This window comes from Polypterus senegalus, chromosome 1 (genome assembly GCF_016835505.1).
Source record: "Polypterus senegalus isolate Bchr_013 chromosome 1, ASM1683550v1, whole genome shotgun sequence".
Taxonomy (NCBI): domain Eukaryota; kingdom Metazoa; phylum Chordata; class Cladistia; order Polypteriformes; family Polypteridae; genus Polypterus; species Polypterus senegalus.
The window spans coordinates 136,729,177-136,745,969 of record NC_053154.1 but is presented as its reverse complement, the minus strand read 5'-3'; the positions used below and the strand labels follow the sequence as shown (position 1 = coordinate 136,745,969).

The window sequence follows — 16,793 nt, the reverse complement described above, 5'->3', positions numbered from 1 at the left end:
TATCTGAGGTTGTTTTCTGCTTGGATAGACTCTGTCTCCCCACAATGTTAAAACTGGATGAAGCTGATTCAGAACATGGATGAAATGAATGAAAAATAACCGAGAGATTAAAATGGTGTGGAGAAGGGTTCGCGGCTTTTCTCTTAAATTATCACTTTTGCTTTACATTGATTATGACTAGCTTGCATACTTTTCATTGTCCTCACCTATTCCTATGTGAACAACCTGGAGCAAAAATTTTATTAATAACACGATTGTTACCGTTTACCCTGTTGTCACTCTATTATTAATTTTTGTATGGCCTTAAACATTTTTCATATACTTGTTTTATTCTTTTTTTTTTCTTATCATTGACAGTTTACTATTTGCAGTTCTGCATTACTTTTTAATTTTTTAATTACTCTTATTTATATGTTTGTTTTGCTTTTCCGCAATAAAAAATTTAGAGATTTTGTGGTTAAGATGCAGGTTTTGGTTACTAAGCTCATACTTCAGTAAGCCACAGCACATGCCACCAATGCAACTGTTTTTACCGCTAGTATGCCATAAACAACATGAAAATTGGAGATAAGCTAATCAACCTTTATGTGTGTGCTTAGTGATTTACTGTTTTGCTTCTTCATCTGCTGCTTTTTTTAGGAATTTTGGAATTTTCTGCCCAGAGCACTGGTGACTCAATTTATTGATTTCCTGGTTTAGCCTTTTTGCCCATTTTAACAACTAAGTTTTCATCTCCTTGTTTTACAAACCAGCCATGTTTGCTTATTTGGCAGAATTTATCCTACTGTTCATTTGTTACTGCATTTAATTTGTATTTTCTTGCAACTCATCCAGTTTTGACTCAGTGATTTAACATTTCCAGATATAATAATTAGCAGACCAGTTTTGAATGGGGCATGTTGGCGTAGTTTGACTTTTGTGATAGAAGTGGGCAACAAATATTGTATTGGCTTGTTTAATTTAAGTGAAGGCATGAGTACAAACAAATTGTACTGGCCTCACTGGCCACTTTATTAGGTACACCTTTTCAACTGCTTTTTAACACAAATTTCTAATCTAATCAGCCAATCACATGGCCTCAACTCAATGCATTTCCACATGTAGACATTGTCAAGATGACCTGCTGAAGTTCAAACTGAGCATCAGAATGGGGATGAAAGGTGATTTAAGTGACTTTGAATGTGGTATTGTTATTGGTGCCACACAGATTGGTCTGAGTATTACAGAAACTGCTTATCAACTGGGATTTTCACGCACAACCATCTCTAGTGTTTACAGAGAGACAACACATTAAACCTTAAAGCAGATGGGCTACATCACCAGAAGACCACACTGGGTATCTCTCCTGTCAGCAAAGAACAGGCAACTAAGGCTACATTTTGCACAGGCTCACCAAAATTTCACAACAGAAGAATGGAAACATGTTGCCTGGTTTGATGAGTCTCGATTTCTGCTGCGATATTCGGATGGTAGGTTCAGAATTAGGCATTAACAGCATGAAAGCATGGATCCATCCTGTCTTATATCAGCTGTTCAGGCTGCTAGTGGTGGTATAATGGTATGGAGAATATTTTCTTGGCATACTGTGGGCCCCTTAGTACCAAATGAGCATCATTGAAATGCCACAGCCTACCTGAGTATTGTTGTTGACCATGTCCATCCCATTATGACTGAGTTACACTCATCTTTTGAAGGCTGCTTCTAGCAGGATAAAGTGCCATGTCAGAAAGCACACATCATCTCAAGCTGGTTTCTTGAACATGAGAATGAGTTCATTATACTCAGATGGCTTCCATAGTCACCAGATCACAGTCCATTTTTATTCCACCTTTAGGATCTTGTAGAACAGGGAATTTGCATTATGAATGTGCTGCTGTCAAATCTGCAGCAACTGCGTGATGCTATCATGTCAATATGCACCAAAATCACTGATGAATGTTTCCAGCACCTTGTTGAACCTATGCCATGAAGAATTGCAGCAGTTCTGAAGGCAAAAGGGGGTCCAACTAGCAAGGTGTACCTAATTAAGTGGTTAGCGAGTGTATACAGATGTGCAAAAAATTCTGCTTCATACAAATAAAAAAATGTTGTATGAATGCTTCAAAAGTACCAGCAGGTTTGCTCAATTTATAGTGACATACTACTACACATACAATGCATGGGTTGAATAGCTGCCTTGTCTGGCTTGTGCTCTAATGCTAATAATGTTCATTGTGTACAAAGTGTTTTGACAGCCTGTGATTTTTAAACGTATAGGGTGGTCCAGATCTAATTATGCAATTTTCATTACGCTATAACTTATTAAGTTTATTACATAGAAAATCACCCGAAAAATCCCGGACCATCGAGAAGTGTGCAAACTGATGACATGAAGAATTGTCCTCGCGCCGAACTGAAATCGTCCCCACATAAATCAAAGTCATCCAGACGATCTGGATCTGCATAATTAGATCTGGACCACCCTGTCGATTGAGCCTCATCTTCCTGTCTTCTGATTTCACAGATTTAGGGTTAGATCTTTTATTTTTGGTGCTTGGATTTTTTTGTTTACTTGCTCACATTCCAGTATCATTTAATCTTATTTTGTTGCAGTAGCAAATTGCATGCAATTTCTGGAGATGTTAGAATGCATTTCTTTTTCTGACCTTTAAAATAATTATAGAATGAAGACAATTTGTAAGGACTGAAGAGGTGAGTGGTGCTTTTTATAAGTATCCTAGCTTAGTTTGAATTAGAAAGACTGACGACTTACATTTCTGCACATCAAATAAGCTGTTCTTGTTTAGCGTCCTATGGATTAGGACAAAGATTACCTGAAGGTAGCAGAGCCCACAGTAATGGCAAACCTAGCATTCAAATGAAATAGCTTTTCCTTCTCACTTGATCACACAGCACACTGCATTAATTAATGTACTAAATGCATAGCCATTTCCATTTAAATATCATATTAGACTAAGGTGTCCTCTTAGCTTCTTCTCTAAGCGCTGTTTAAACAATTCACTGAACTGTAATCTATTTACTGTGTCTGGGGAATCTGGGTTGAGTGTTTTGAAATCATAAAATTCTGCCGGTCCGCTAATGACATTGCATTTTCATCAAAAAGCTCACGCGAATCCAACTGTTATTAATTATGGCTCTTTGAGACTAGGCTTGCAGATATAAATTCAACTGATGTTCTCTTTTTCTACAAATATTGCTCTTTTTTCAGTTTTAATAGATCAAATTGCTCTCATGTGTGTTTACAGTTTAGTTAACAAATATAATTTTATTTTTCATATTTTGTTTAGATTTCTTTGAAGTCATCTATCCACTGTGATGTGTGCACAACTTGTCTAGCCTTATCATTTTTCTTGATATTTATATTTACAGACAAGTAGCTTTAGGTTGATAAAACTTTAATGGAAATAGATATCTTGACACTAGCTATATATTAATTTCATTATAAATCTTTAAGCATTCAAATGGGAATATGTGACAGACAAAAGTAAATTGTAGAAATTTTATCACCTGGATGCCCCCATACACTGACAGAACTACTGATGAACTAATATTTGCACTGATGGCTCATTGGCATGGAGGTTAGCGCATGAAACAGAGTCTGAACCTTTGCCTAGTCAATGCCTCTATGAAGGCATTATAATATTCATGTTTGCATGCAATTTTTCTCCAGATATTCCACTTCTCACAGATCTAAACATGCATGTTAGTTTAATTGTTAAATCTAAATTAGGAAGAGAAACCCTTTCTTTTCTCAAATGTAAACTTGTGAGATGATATGACATACTGTAAGTCATTGAGGAACCACTTACACTTACCTCTACATCATCTGTCATGGTGTTGCAGCCACAAAACAATTTTCACAATCACTCCATCCAGTAAACTTTGTCGTCATTTCTAATGCAACACACAAACAATTGCCATTTCACAGTCTACAATGATAACAGACCAGGATTACATCCATATTTGTTTAAAATCTAAGTAATAAAAAGTTACTCTTTACTTACCTGATATTCAGTCAATTGCAATGATGTTTTGATCCTGACTTTTTATAGTTGCTAACCAAACAATATTAGGCAATTCCTAAGAAAATATATAGCTCATCCCACTGATAATACAGACAATAATACATATTTTAGAAACAAAAACGTTTCTGACAGGAAATTGAACCCTTAACTTTTAAATTAAAAGGTCAGATATGCTAACCACTACATCACAACTTGGTGCTAAGTTTTGGGATAGATCACACTTTTCTAATTCTTGTCAGTCTCAGACTAGCCTCCACCTTCACCCCAAAATGACTGAAAATAAGTTTAAGAACTCACAATTAGCTGCCACCACAATCTCTTGTTCTTTTTTTTTTAAATAATAGTACAGGATGATGTACTCTTAACAACCAAGACAAAGAATCACACCAGTTCTAATTGCAGTCTAGTGGATGGCATACTAGCCTATCAACCAGCAAGCCTGAGTTCAGTTCCCAAATTACTCCTGAATAACTCTGTATGTTTATTTTGATATAACTTATTTTGACATAGATTTGCCAAACAAAAACTCATCCTTGAGGTTTTAACATGATTTTAAAAAGTTCTTGCTAAGTAGACCCAAGACTTTGTCCCCACTTTGCTATAAGGTCCACACAAGAGTCTGCATGTAGGTAGGTTTTTCGAAGAACACACACGTACACTCTCATTTAAACCAGATAAATTTTAAAGTCACCAATCACCTTAATAATTTATGTTTTTGGGATGTGAGAGGAAAACCAAGAAAGCCTTGGAAACGTCCATTCAGAGAAAATGAGAACATGCAAACTTGTGTGTATGACAGTTGCGGGTCAACTCTTCTCATTTGGGAGCTTCTTGAACCCACCACCATCGATAGTCATGACCAGGATGAGCTGTACAAATGGGGACAGTACATGAAGCAAGGGGAAGGTGCAAAAATGTTCAGTGCTTGTATTAAAAGCAAACAAAAACAAGTATCTCAAAAAGAGAGTGCAGTGCTTCATAATTTATAATAACCCATAAAAACAAGTGAAAAGATGGAGGTTAAAAATCACAAAAAATAAATCCATTAAAAATGAGGTTAATGACTACTGAAATGAACAGTCCTTTTTAAAAACCCGGTGCCTTTGTCTTTTAACACTGGCAGCTCCCCTGTTTATCCTGTGTGGGCCTTGCAGCAGAGGAGTTGCCCTAACAGTAGATACAGCTGAATTTCCTTGAGGTCCGGTTGCCTGCTGTTCCATGTCTACAGACAGGTTCCTTCACTGGACAAAGATTTGTGTCCCCAATGGCCAGGCCATACATGCTGGACCTCTCCTCCCTAGCCTCTTCGACCCCCATTTGTCTTTTACAGCGAGTCACTCCTTACATGCTCCCTGAGTTGCTCAGCCAGAGTGATCACTCCTTCACCCCACGGGCGTCAACCTCTCACGCCATTCAAGGGGCTCTCCTTCCCAGCTTCCTGTCTTCTCATCCTCGAGCCTGCTCTCCTCAGCTCGCTCATTCCCACACCGGCCTACTGCTCTGTTTATCCTCCATTCATTTTCCTTTCTTTTTCGATTCTTGATTTTTTCTTTTTTCCCCCTTGCACTGGCGTTTCCCCTTTTAAAAGGGAGATGTGGCACAGCTGTGACGATTAACAGCTCCCAGCACCAATTAGAGTCTCTTAGTGTAGAATTGCCCGCTCCCACATCGTGCCCGGGGACTGCTCTCACCACACTACCACGCCTCCTCCAACCAAGATGCGAGTGCGGCAATTATTTATTTAAAAAGATGCCAATTAGCTGCGGACCTCACTTTACCATGGTTGCCCTGATTAAATGCATGCATATTTGAATTCTCCAATCCAAAGTGCTTTCACAGAAGGGATGGGATAGGCTTTTGACTGGTACACCTACACCCACCCACACACACATAACAATAGGGGCCAGTTTAGAGTTGCTAATTAACTTGACCTGCACATCTTTGAGGATGTGAGAGGAAAACTGGAATACCCAGAAGAACATAGAGCTTTACATAGACAGCTACATGAAATTCTAACTCGGTATCCATGCTGCCCTGCCTGTTTGCAATTACATACAAGCATGTTTATGTATAACAATACAGTTAATTTCTTATGAGCTTGCAGAGGAGCACAAAGAGAACTTAAATACCTTAGCACTGTCTCTGAATTGGAGTTTTGATCTCATCTACAAGGTAATACAATAAGTCAGTATTATAGAAAATGTATGAAACTAACAGAAAAGAAAATACCTATTAGAATTGTTTCTATTTTATCTTTTGTTCTCACCACCAAACTTAAAGTAGTTTCTCTGGTAGTTAATCTTTATTTGTAGCATGGCTTTAACCTGTGAAGCTTCTTCAGACCACTTCTCTTGTTCTCTCCTTCTATCTCATTCGCTTTTATTGAAGATTTCCTTCTTATTCTACTTTATCTACACTCTTGAGAGGTTTGAAAGGGTCTCAATAATGCATAACTATCTATATTTGTGTGCTTCACTGCAGACAGAGTAAATCCCATTCCTTAAAAAAAATCTGGTAAATCCTCAGCTTGTCTAAAACAAATCACTTATAAGTGTGTATACTCTGTATTTAAAAGATTTCAAATAATCAATGTCTACTACATTTTCCTCTAGATGTTCTTTTTTATATTCCTTTTCTGCTGAACACACTGTCTTTACATATCCACGTGTCTCCCCCATTTTTTGCATGTCAGTAAGCAAGCTGTATGTGCAGGTTCTTAACAAAAATTTCTAGAACTCTATATTTAAACTGTTTGTGCCCTTTTCAAAAATATGCACATTGCAACATTTACACATTAGTATTTTGCTACAAAATACATATTTTATCTGAGTTCACAAGATTATAATTTTAACACTGTCTGCATGAATTAGTGATACTTCCTTGTTACAACAGCTGATGCAGCATCACCCATAATAAACTCTGGTGTTTGCCTTCATTTCAAAATTCCATTAGAATCAGTTTTCCAATTTAAATAAATATTCATTAAAATGCTTTCAAGGAATTACACTTTAGTTTTGGGTATAGCTAAGTTTTGCTAAGAATATCTCTGTAAGTATAAATAAGGGAAACAGCTGTTCCACTTCGACAAAAAAATCTTTACTAGTGTGTTTCTCTGTGTATTAAATGCTGCTGTTTTCGAATTTAACTGCCTGGCATTAGATGTTGTTAGGGCCAGTTCAGTGCAAACTAACATTCTGGTTAATGCTCAGTGTTTTCCAAATCTTTTCTATGGCATCCCTCAACTTGATCATATCTATTGACAATATACACTTTTACCAAACACTTTATTAGACACACCTGTCCAACTAATGCAAATCGGCCAATCATATTAGGTTTAGGTTAGGTTAGAACAACCAAGCATATTAGGTTTTTGTATTTATATATCTGTATCTAGCTAGATTTTAGAAGGTAATTACAGAAAAAGGACATGTTTATATTTGCAACCATCAGTTAGTGACTCGACGTGACTGTTGACTTTTACAAATTTCTTTAATGTTAAGTCAAATTTGAGACAAGTTAACTTGTATTTCTACATTAAGCATTGTCAGGGATGCCGGGGCAACGACCCTGCAGGGACGCCTTGAGGGACCGGAAGAGGGCATGCGCCCACCTTGGATCACGTGGGGGCCGCCAGCCTGGTTGCTTTGGGGGCCATGGGTTGAGGGCTTGGAAGCCCAACCCTGTAGGGGCCCGTGGTCACCGCCAGGGGGCGCCCCAATGCCTTGGGAACCCTGGACCTCAGCACTTCCGCCACACCAGGAAGTGCTGGGGGGAAGAGAAGCAGGGACACCCGGAGTGCTTCCGGGAGTACAGCCGGCACTTCCGCCACACGGGGCGTGTCGGCGGGTGATTGCCAGGGAGCACCTGGAGCATATCCGGGTGAAGATAAAAGGGGCTGCCTCCCTTCATTCCAGGCTGGAGTCGGGTGAGGAGAGGACAAGGCAGGACAAGCTAGAGAAAGGCAGATTGTGTGAGAGGCCTGGACTTTGGGGACTTGTGGGGTTTTGTGGTGCACTTTAATAACTTTATACATAGTGTAAATAAACGTGTGGTGATGCATAACAACATGTCTGCCTGTCTGTGCCTGGGTGACGTTCACAGCATTTTATAAACATTCTGTATTTTAATGATTTTATGCAGTACTATACTTCAGAGTTTTCTTTACTACTACAATGGTTTCAAAGCCACAATTTTAAAGAATATCATAAATGTCAGCAATGGTCATTCAGGTATTTCTATCAACACACACTTAACATGCAGTATGTATCTTAGGTGGCTGCTGGCAGGACACACAATGCCTAAAACAAAGGATTAGTGAAAAAGAAGAATTTTCTCTGTACAGGAGAACTGGAAAATACACAACCATGCCACTTTCAAAGTCAATTAAATCACCTTTCTGATGATTTCTGATGCTCGGTTAGAACTTCAGTAGGTCATCTTGGCAAAGTCTTCTTGACTAAATGGATTGAGTTGCTACCGTGTGATTAGCCGATTAGATTAACAAGCAGTTGGACAGGTGTACCTAATAAAGTGGATGGTAAAAGTGTATATTGTCAATAGATATGATCATGCAGTGCTTTATTACCACTGTGTTTTTTGAATAAGGCCAAAGTAGACTGGGTGTGTCATATTTATGTGAACCAGACTGCTTTAAGTTGCTGTTGAGCTCTTAAATGATTGGCTTAACCATTTGTATTTGCTTTGGTTCACTTAAGGCAAACTACAATCAGTTTGGGGATTTGTTTCCTTTTGGTTTACTGTATAAGCTAATTTCCTCCATTCATCCATTACTGAACCTGCTTATCCATTTCTTTGTTATATAGAGCAGTTGCCTTGCTTATTGGTATTAAGGACATTGTTTGAACTAATCTTGAAAGAATGCCAGTTTATTGCAGAGCACATTCAAATTCTCCAACATTGGGCTAATTTAGACTTGTCAGTTAACCTAGAGTGCACATCCAAGATGTGGGGATAAAACCCACACAAACACAAGGAGAACATGCCATCTCTTTACACGCTGGGTTTAGAGCCTAAGGCTCTGGAGAATTGAAGCAACATTAGTTTATTCTTACGTATTTATTTATCTTTTAAATAATATATAGTTAAAAGTCTAAAAAAAGGGTTTGTTTAGGAAATTTAGGACTATATTTCATAAACAAACATTCCCCAGCAAAAAATAATCTTAAAAAATCCCTTCCTGCACAGTTTAGACTTATCAGTTAACTGAAAATTCACATCTTTTTGATGAAGGAGGAAGAATCACATGAACATAGACAGAACACACATAAACTTTATAAAAACAATACCATTTCAACATTCAAACCAGCCTTTCTGTAGCTAAAAGTAGCAATGCTACTTCTATATTTTAGTGGAAATACGTGGAATAATCAAAGAATAAAGGAAATGTACCTGTTAATACTGGTAACTGAGAGCAGATGAACATTACAGTTATGTCTCTTCCCCACATCGTTTCCCTGCAGCTTGATGTGCTTCATGTATCATTCCACTAACTTCTTTATTCCTTGGGATAAGAAGCTGTTCAGCTGCTCCCAAATCCATTAGATCAGACATTACATGTTGAACCTGCGACTGCTTAGAGCCAAATCATCATTTTCTTGGCTATTATTTGAATTTCTTCTTTAATGCAGAAGATGGGTTTTTTCCACTGCACGCTTTGCCTCATTATGGCTCTTGCTTTATATAGCTCATCCATGTCTCATTTCCAGTGTCAGGGCACTTCATAACATTTTAAGAAATGGGTTGTAAACTCCAGGCACTATTGCTTACTGAGATCAGTAAGTTGTTTGGGTACCCATCTTGCAGAAACTTTATGGTACCCCCCCCATCTTGCAGAAACTTTATGGTACCCCAAGTCATTATATACTAAGGCACATGCAGATTGATACTGATATCTAAATGTGCTGCAACATAGGACAATGTAATCCATCGATCTCCTCTGATGAAGGCAATCGCCATGTCAATGTGGGCTTGTGAGCACAATGTTGATAGTCAACCAGATCAATCTTCATTGGTTGTGTTTGTTCTTCCCACTTGAAACCTTTCTACCCATTCATAAACTTTTTACTGAGTTGTGCTCTTTTCACTTCCTTAAATCAACATCTGTGAATTTCAGCAGATTTCACTCTCTCTGCCTAAACAGCTCTCACTACGATGCGTTATTCAACAATGGTGCAATCACACAGTATCACATCCATTTTCATTTGTCTTTGGCTTCAACTAGACTAACGGCAGAGCTCTGTGCTGTGTATGTTTGAACTACCCATAATTCATCACGAAGGTTCTATCCATTGAGGTTACTACATAGTTTTCAAATGACACCAAGGTTACTGCTTCTTTATTTTGTTTGTTGGGGAAGCTAAAAAAACTGCAATCTTTAGATGTGAAAAAGTGGATTTATTCTACTTAGACAATGTAGCCCTGACCAATATGACCTGAGTAACCTATGATTTTGTCATCAACGTGAAGCTGCCTACACGCAGGTTTTAAAGGCACATAATGCCACTATACAAAGAAAACTGATAGTGAGAAAGTTCTGTATACCTCTCAAACTTCCAAGATTTAGGGAGCAAAGTTCAAATGCAGAAGATCTGTCGTAGTAGTCAGTCTTCCAAAGTGCAAATGTCATGTTACAATCTCCTTAAAAGAAAGATATACAAGTCCCCATGAATCCAGAAGGATCCTTAGAACAACAGGTGGGGATCTGCAGACCTCTCACCCTTCTGCTAAGGTCTGTGCTTATTGCATTATCATCAGAAAGACCCCAGAAAAATATCCCACCATTTTGAAGTTTCAAGGCATAAAACAGTGCTCATTAATAAGAACGTAAAAACTCACTTCAGGTTTTCCCAGATGCACATGGAAAATCACCGGCTATTACTGGGACATGGTTCTGTGGACAATCAAATCAAAATGTACTGTATAATCTTCAGACACTGTTGCTTGATTATAAGAAAACATGACACTGCTTTATGAAAACAGTATGAATTTTAAGGTCACATTTACGCTCCGATTTCTCACATTTATTCCTACTAAAGAGAGACAGAAAGATAGACAGTAGACCTGGCAGTAGACAACACTCTTGGCAAATCTTTTCTGCCCACACTGGTCAGCCATCACGGGACTATCTCCCATGCCATGATAATGCCCCTGTTGCCTATATGAAACTCATTATAGTAATAAATTAGGTGTCATTAGGTATTGTTTTCCAAGGAATGCTATAATTCTAATATTAAGTCCAAAACATTTTCTTGAGTGTTTGGAGTTTATGTGCATTGCTTACTTTATTCAGTTGTGTAACCTTGTTCATATTTTCTTTCACATCTAGAAAATAATACAAAGAAAGCCATTGAAGAACCTTAAAGAAAGGCCCAAAGCTAAATACTGCATACCATAAACAATATAATTGAAATTCTCCTGCCACTTAAAACCAAGTTAAATTTGTATTGTTAGGTCAATCATTTTCAGAATTATAAAAAAATAGCCTTACCGAAACCTTTTAAACATTTCAGAACTCCTTTGACTTTTAAACCAAATTCAATAATCCTTTATAGGGAGGAAATCAATTGCTAGTCTTAAGGGGTTGTCTTTCTTTTTTTATCACAGAAGCCAAGCTTTATCCCAGAAGCCCTTTTTCCTGTCACTTCATCAGTAATAGAGACCTTGGATTCCTCCTTCATCTTTCATGAGACTCTTGCTAAGGTGAGAGAATAATTTCTTGTTACTTGCTGGTTGAATCTTACTTTTGGATTAGTTTGTTGCATGAAGCGGGTCACACATCTGTTTGTTGATTGATCTTCATGTTAATTTTGGAGAACTGCTTAGCTCTGTCCTTGAGATAAGATTTGCTCAACATGGAGCTATGTCAAGTGATATTTTAAGAACCTAACAGTTAAAGCTTAATTCTGCATGCTGACTTTTTTTTCTCAGATCTCTGTCTTTTATACCTAAACTTTTGACAGAAGTAAAATGTTCTCAAATGAATGTATTTCATGCCTAGTTACATTTATAGAATAAGTATGTATATGTATGATTTTAAGAAATGATAAATGTCACTTTGTTACTAGGTTTGTCATTTTGTGTACTGTACTGTGAAATTACACACCTAAATGTGCAGGCAAAAACATTTACAAGTCTAAATATTTGATATGCTTTAACAAGTAAGGTGTTATCAGGTGTAGAACACATGACACAGGATGCCTCTAACATGGTCTGTATTTTAAGAAAGGAAGGGTTGTACCATATACTGTATATATATTTATATAAAAGATTCCGCAAAAGCAATTACTGTGTGGGCATTGACATAAGAGGTCCCTGAGAATTGTTCCAAACCCAAAGAAGATTCCTACGGCTTAGTATAAAGGGCATACAGAAGCAAAAATTGCTTCTCTTTTTAGTTAGAAACTGGGGCTTTGATGCAGCCAAAGGCAGTTCCAGTAGGACATTCCCAGGAGTTTTCAAGGGCATTCTGGATACCAGACTTAATTCCTGGAAGTGTCCCAGAACTAATCCTTGGTTCGGGTTTAAGGGCTGCTTCTTACAAATGGTGGACAGATTGTTGTTCCCAAGCCTGCCTTTCACGTCTTTTAACCTCTTTTCTTTTCTCATTTTCTTTGATTACCCCTTCTTTTTTGTGCTGACCCATATATATATATATATATACACTCCCGTCTCTGTGGGCCTTAATCACACGCCGCAGAAAGCCAATGAAGCTCTAACTACTTCATTAACTCCCTGTGGTCGTGCAATTGCGCCCACAGACAGTGACATGGCTTTATGGATTTGAAAGTGGCCTTTTTTTTTGAAGCCGTGGACACACCACAAAGTGAATATACAGTATTATACTGTCAGTGTACAGTATATCTTGTCACTGTTCAAACATACATGTTACCTACTGTAGGTATTGGCTTCAAAAGCTTTGTTGTGAAAAACTGAGATTTGGAACTTTGTGTTATTTGTGCATCTAAATTTTGTAAAGATGTTATTTATTTTTACTCTTTTTTTTATTTTATTATTTGGAAATAGCAGAATTTGCACATTATTTTATATTTTTTGTCTGTCTCATTACAAAATTTCAAAAAAGTAAATCATTTATTATGTTCAAACAGTTACTCAGTACTTGAGTAGTCTTTTCATCAAATACTTTTTTACTTCTACTTGAGTAATATTATTTTGAAGTAACGCTACTCTTACTTGAGTACAATTTTTGGCTACTCTACCCGCCTCTGGTGATCAGTAGGAATAATGTGAAATTTGAATATATATTATTAACATTATTATGTTTATGATCATTTGTTTATTGCTGTTCACTCAAGTACAGTATTTCTTTTTGTGTTTTTAATCTGTTGTAGTAGTCCTCCTTTAAAGTCCGCAGATGACAATGTCTATTGTCTTGTTTGGGCTTCTGAGTTGCACAAAAAGACAGCCAGTAGAGAACTTATGAACTTTTATTCTGGCACAGTATTGGAGCTTTATTCAAACACACAGCAAACTTGACAACTTCTTAGTTATTTTACTCCAGCAGTGGTTCCTTCAGATCAAAAATATCCTTTGTGAAAGCATTCTGTTAATTGGATACAGGAGTGGAGCCATGGACAGTCTGCATAGGAAAGGGAACAAAATACTTTGTAAGAGAGCTGGCTACAAAGCCTCGTTAAGACTGTGTGATCCTACACAGTAAACTTTTTAAGTTGTTTAAAAGTGGGCTTCTTTTGTATCTGCCTGCTGTTTGAAAGTGTGTTTTCTCTGTGTCTGAACCACAGCTCCACAACTGGGGGCTGGCAGTCGACAGAATGGAACGTATAACCAAGATGAGAACCAGTATGTATTTAAGAGTCCCAGTAATCAATAACAAAAATGGTGCTTACTAATCGTTGAGCTTTTCTTCTTCCTTGAGCTTTGCTGAGCATTCTCGTTCCATTTTACAACGTGATTAAGTCTCTTTTTTCCTGTCCAGTACACCACCTTGTCATCTGTCAGCCCTATGGGTATTGGTGCTATTTGTGTGGCCTATCACATCACTTCTGGAGCATTCTTGTTTGCATAAAGCCCACTCTCAGCACAGCCAAAAGCATTTAAGTTAGCATAATGTTAATAAATACCGACAATTAAAAAGTCATTTACAAATAAAAACACCTGTGTGGGCTAATTTTCCTTTTTCTATAATGTCAACAAAGTTCAATCATGTCCATCATGGCATTCCAGTGATTTTGGGGCAATTACTTTTTATGTTGTAGAAAAACAATGCAATACAATTCTAAATATTTATTCTAGATATTCTAAATATTAATTATAAAATTTTAAATATTGACCTATTGAAATGTTTTTTCTTAGTGTATACCTGCTGACCTATGATGTACCATTCTGTGAAAGTTTGACTTTTTTTTAACTAAACTGACAATAATGTTCTGTTGATGAGTGAGTGAGTGAGTGAGTGACTGATTGAGTCATCCATCCATCCATCTATCTTCCTCCGCTTATCTGAGATCGAGTCGCGGGGGCAGCAGCTTGAGCAGATATGTCCAGACTTCCCTTTCCCCGGCCACTTCTTCTAGCTCTTTCGGAGGAATCCCCGAGGCATTCCCAGGCCAGCCGAGAGACATATATTGAAGAAACCAGAGGTAGTATATATAGGAAGGGAACATATCCAGGGTAAATTAAAAGAATTAAATTTGAGTGTAGGTGGGAGATGTTAGCCATTCATTTAGACTTGGAGAAATATGTGATCAAAGACTGGGATTAAGCATGGCTTCTGTTTTTCTTTAAAAAATGTCTTTGAAGCCCTGTACAAGAGCACAAACATAGAGATCAGTGTGGCTATGATCAATGAATGTGAAGTGTTGTACAATAGGTGTTGTAAGGTCTTTGATTTTCACTGCTGAAATTTGACATCTGCTAGCCATCTCCAACTTCCACCTATTTATTTATTTGGTGAAATAATTTCAAGTGATACAGCAGCTCCTGTTATAGCACAAAGTGCCTGGTAGTGAATATGGATGTCCTCTGTGATGTAGGCTGAGCAAGAAATTTACTGTGTGTAAGCTAGGTTGTTGATGGAATGAGATCCAGAGACTATTGAAGAAAAATGCTCATGTAGCAAGATCTGTCTAGAAAAAGGGAGCTTTTTTTAATGACCTGTGGGAGAGATACAGTGTTAGGATGAAATGGGAGTACCAGCAGGATGCTAGTTTTCATTACTGGGGCCCCATCCTCTCCTATATATGCTACCTGCTCTTTCATGTTCAGTTATACACTTGATGAAGGCTACACAGCCGAAATGTTGAGCCTCTTACTTTCTTTCCTTTTCAGCATGGAAATAACGTTTAACTTTTTTTTATTTGCCAGAGGCACACTAGCACAGCCCTTTATACAAAGAGTTTTACCGCCCTCCTTCTAAACAACCCTTTTTAACTACATGAGCATGAATGCAGAGGCACAATACTGGTACAGTCTTTGCTGTCACCCTGTTTTTGTGATGCCATCATCAGGTCAAATTTGAAAGCATTGAGCATCCATGAGTATCATAAGCTCCATTGTATAGAAAAGGTGAGCTGATGGGCAAAGCTTTGGTTTGTCACAGATGTTCTTCAGGATTAGCCATTTCCTCACTGCAGAGTATAAACAAACAAGTGGATCTCTGTGCAACTATGTTTCCTTTAAATTGGCTGCATAAAGAAGTTAGAATGTTAAATTATACAGAGAAACACTTTGTTGCCCACCCTACACATAAGGGGGTTTCTGAGTCAAAATTTGTCATGGTTGCAAAGTTCTATCTACATCTCGTATGCTATGTACATCTTCTAAATGATATGCAGCATGTCCGCTGAAGTATTTTGTTACTTGGGTATTTTTCTTCATTCTAGTTCCCTTCTCTTTCTTTTTTCTCCGTAACTCACTTACTTGCTCACCATCTCTCATGGGTGAATTTTCTGAGTTACTTTCCAGGTCATTGTTAAAGTCGGTTGGAGATACTTTTATACAACGCACATGTAACGTGGATAATCCCCTGGGAACAGACATGGCACTAAGATTTACACCCCTTTAAGTGCCCCACTGCATTGTCTCTCCATAATAAAGTTCTACTAAAAATGTCTATGACAATATATGAGCATATTTATAAAATAGAGAGAGAAACTGGTGAGGCCTAATGCCATGTATGAAGGAAACTAGTAAAACATGAAATATCTTTTTCTATTTTGTGCTTGCATTTATGTGAATGTGAAAGATGGCAAGGATGAGTGACAAGAACTAGGAAATGAAAATCATGTTTGTGTAACCACAAAGATAATCAGATAATTTCCTAATGGCTCACTGGGCCTCCATAGTCAGGTGTCAATTATTCTAATTTATTATCAAGGAAGGAACTGTGCCCTAATCAGATTTAACTGGTTCTTTTTTTTTTAGGCCAATTAAACTGAAAGCTGCAGGGACCACAAAAATGTCAATAGGCAGGCACAAAAGTAATCAGATCATTGCTTTCGAGTTGGATTATCAGCATGTTTAGGTGCAGACAAATAATGCCAGCCATGTTCACTTCTCTTTGTGTGGATATTCTTAAATTGTGTCCTCAGGAACACCCCTTGATGGCTGATTACCTTTGTAAAAAGTTTGCTAACCTAAAGCTGTTTTGAGCGTAATCAAATATAGACTGAGAAAACACTGAATAGAAGTGTTGTGAAGTGAATAAATAAAACCAGCTTTAAAATAAAACCTGGATGTGTTAAAAAGTGGATTACAATTAAATGTTTTAAG

General features: G+C 37.5%; 1 protein-coding gene across 6 annotated transcripts in view; it reads left to right on the top strand.

Moving 5' to 3' along the window:
* Nucleotides 1-16,793, top strand: part of LOC120532652 (inactive N-acetylated-alpha-linked acidic dipeptidase-like protein 2) — a 2,009,486-nt gene that overhangs the window by 1,716,136 nt on the left and 276,557 nt on the right. For all 6 annotated transcript variants that reach the window (XM_039758865.1, XM_039758875.1, XM_039758892.1 and 3 more), the window contains one exon: nt 11,649-11,744. In XM_039758865.1, the coding sequence (XP_039614799.1) occupies nt 11,649-11,744 (96 nt within the window). The remainder of the gene's footprint in view (nt 1-11,648; nt 11,745-16,793) is intronic.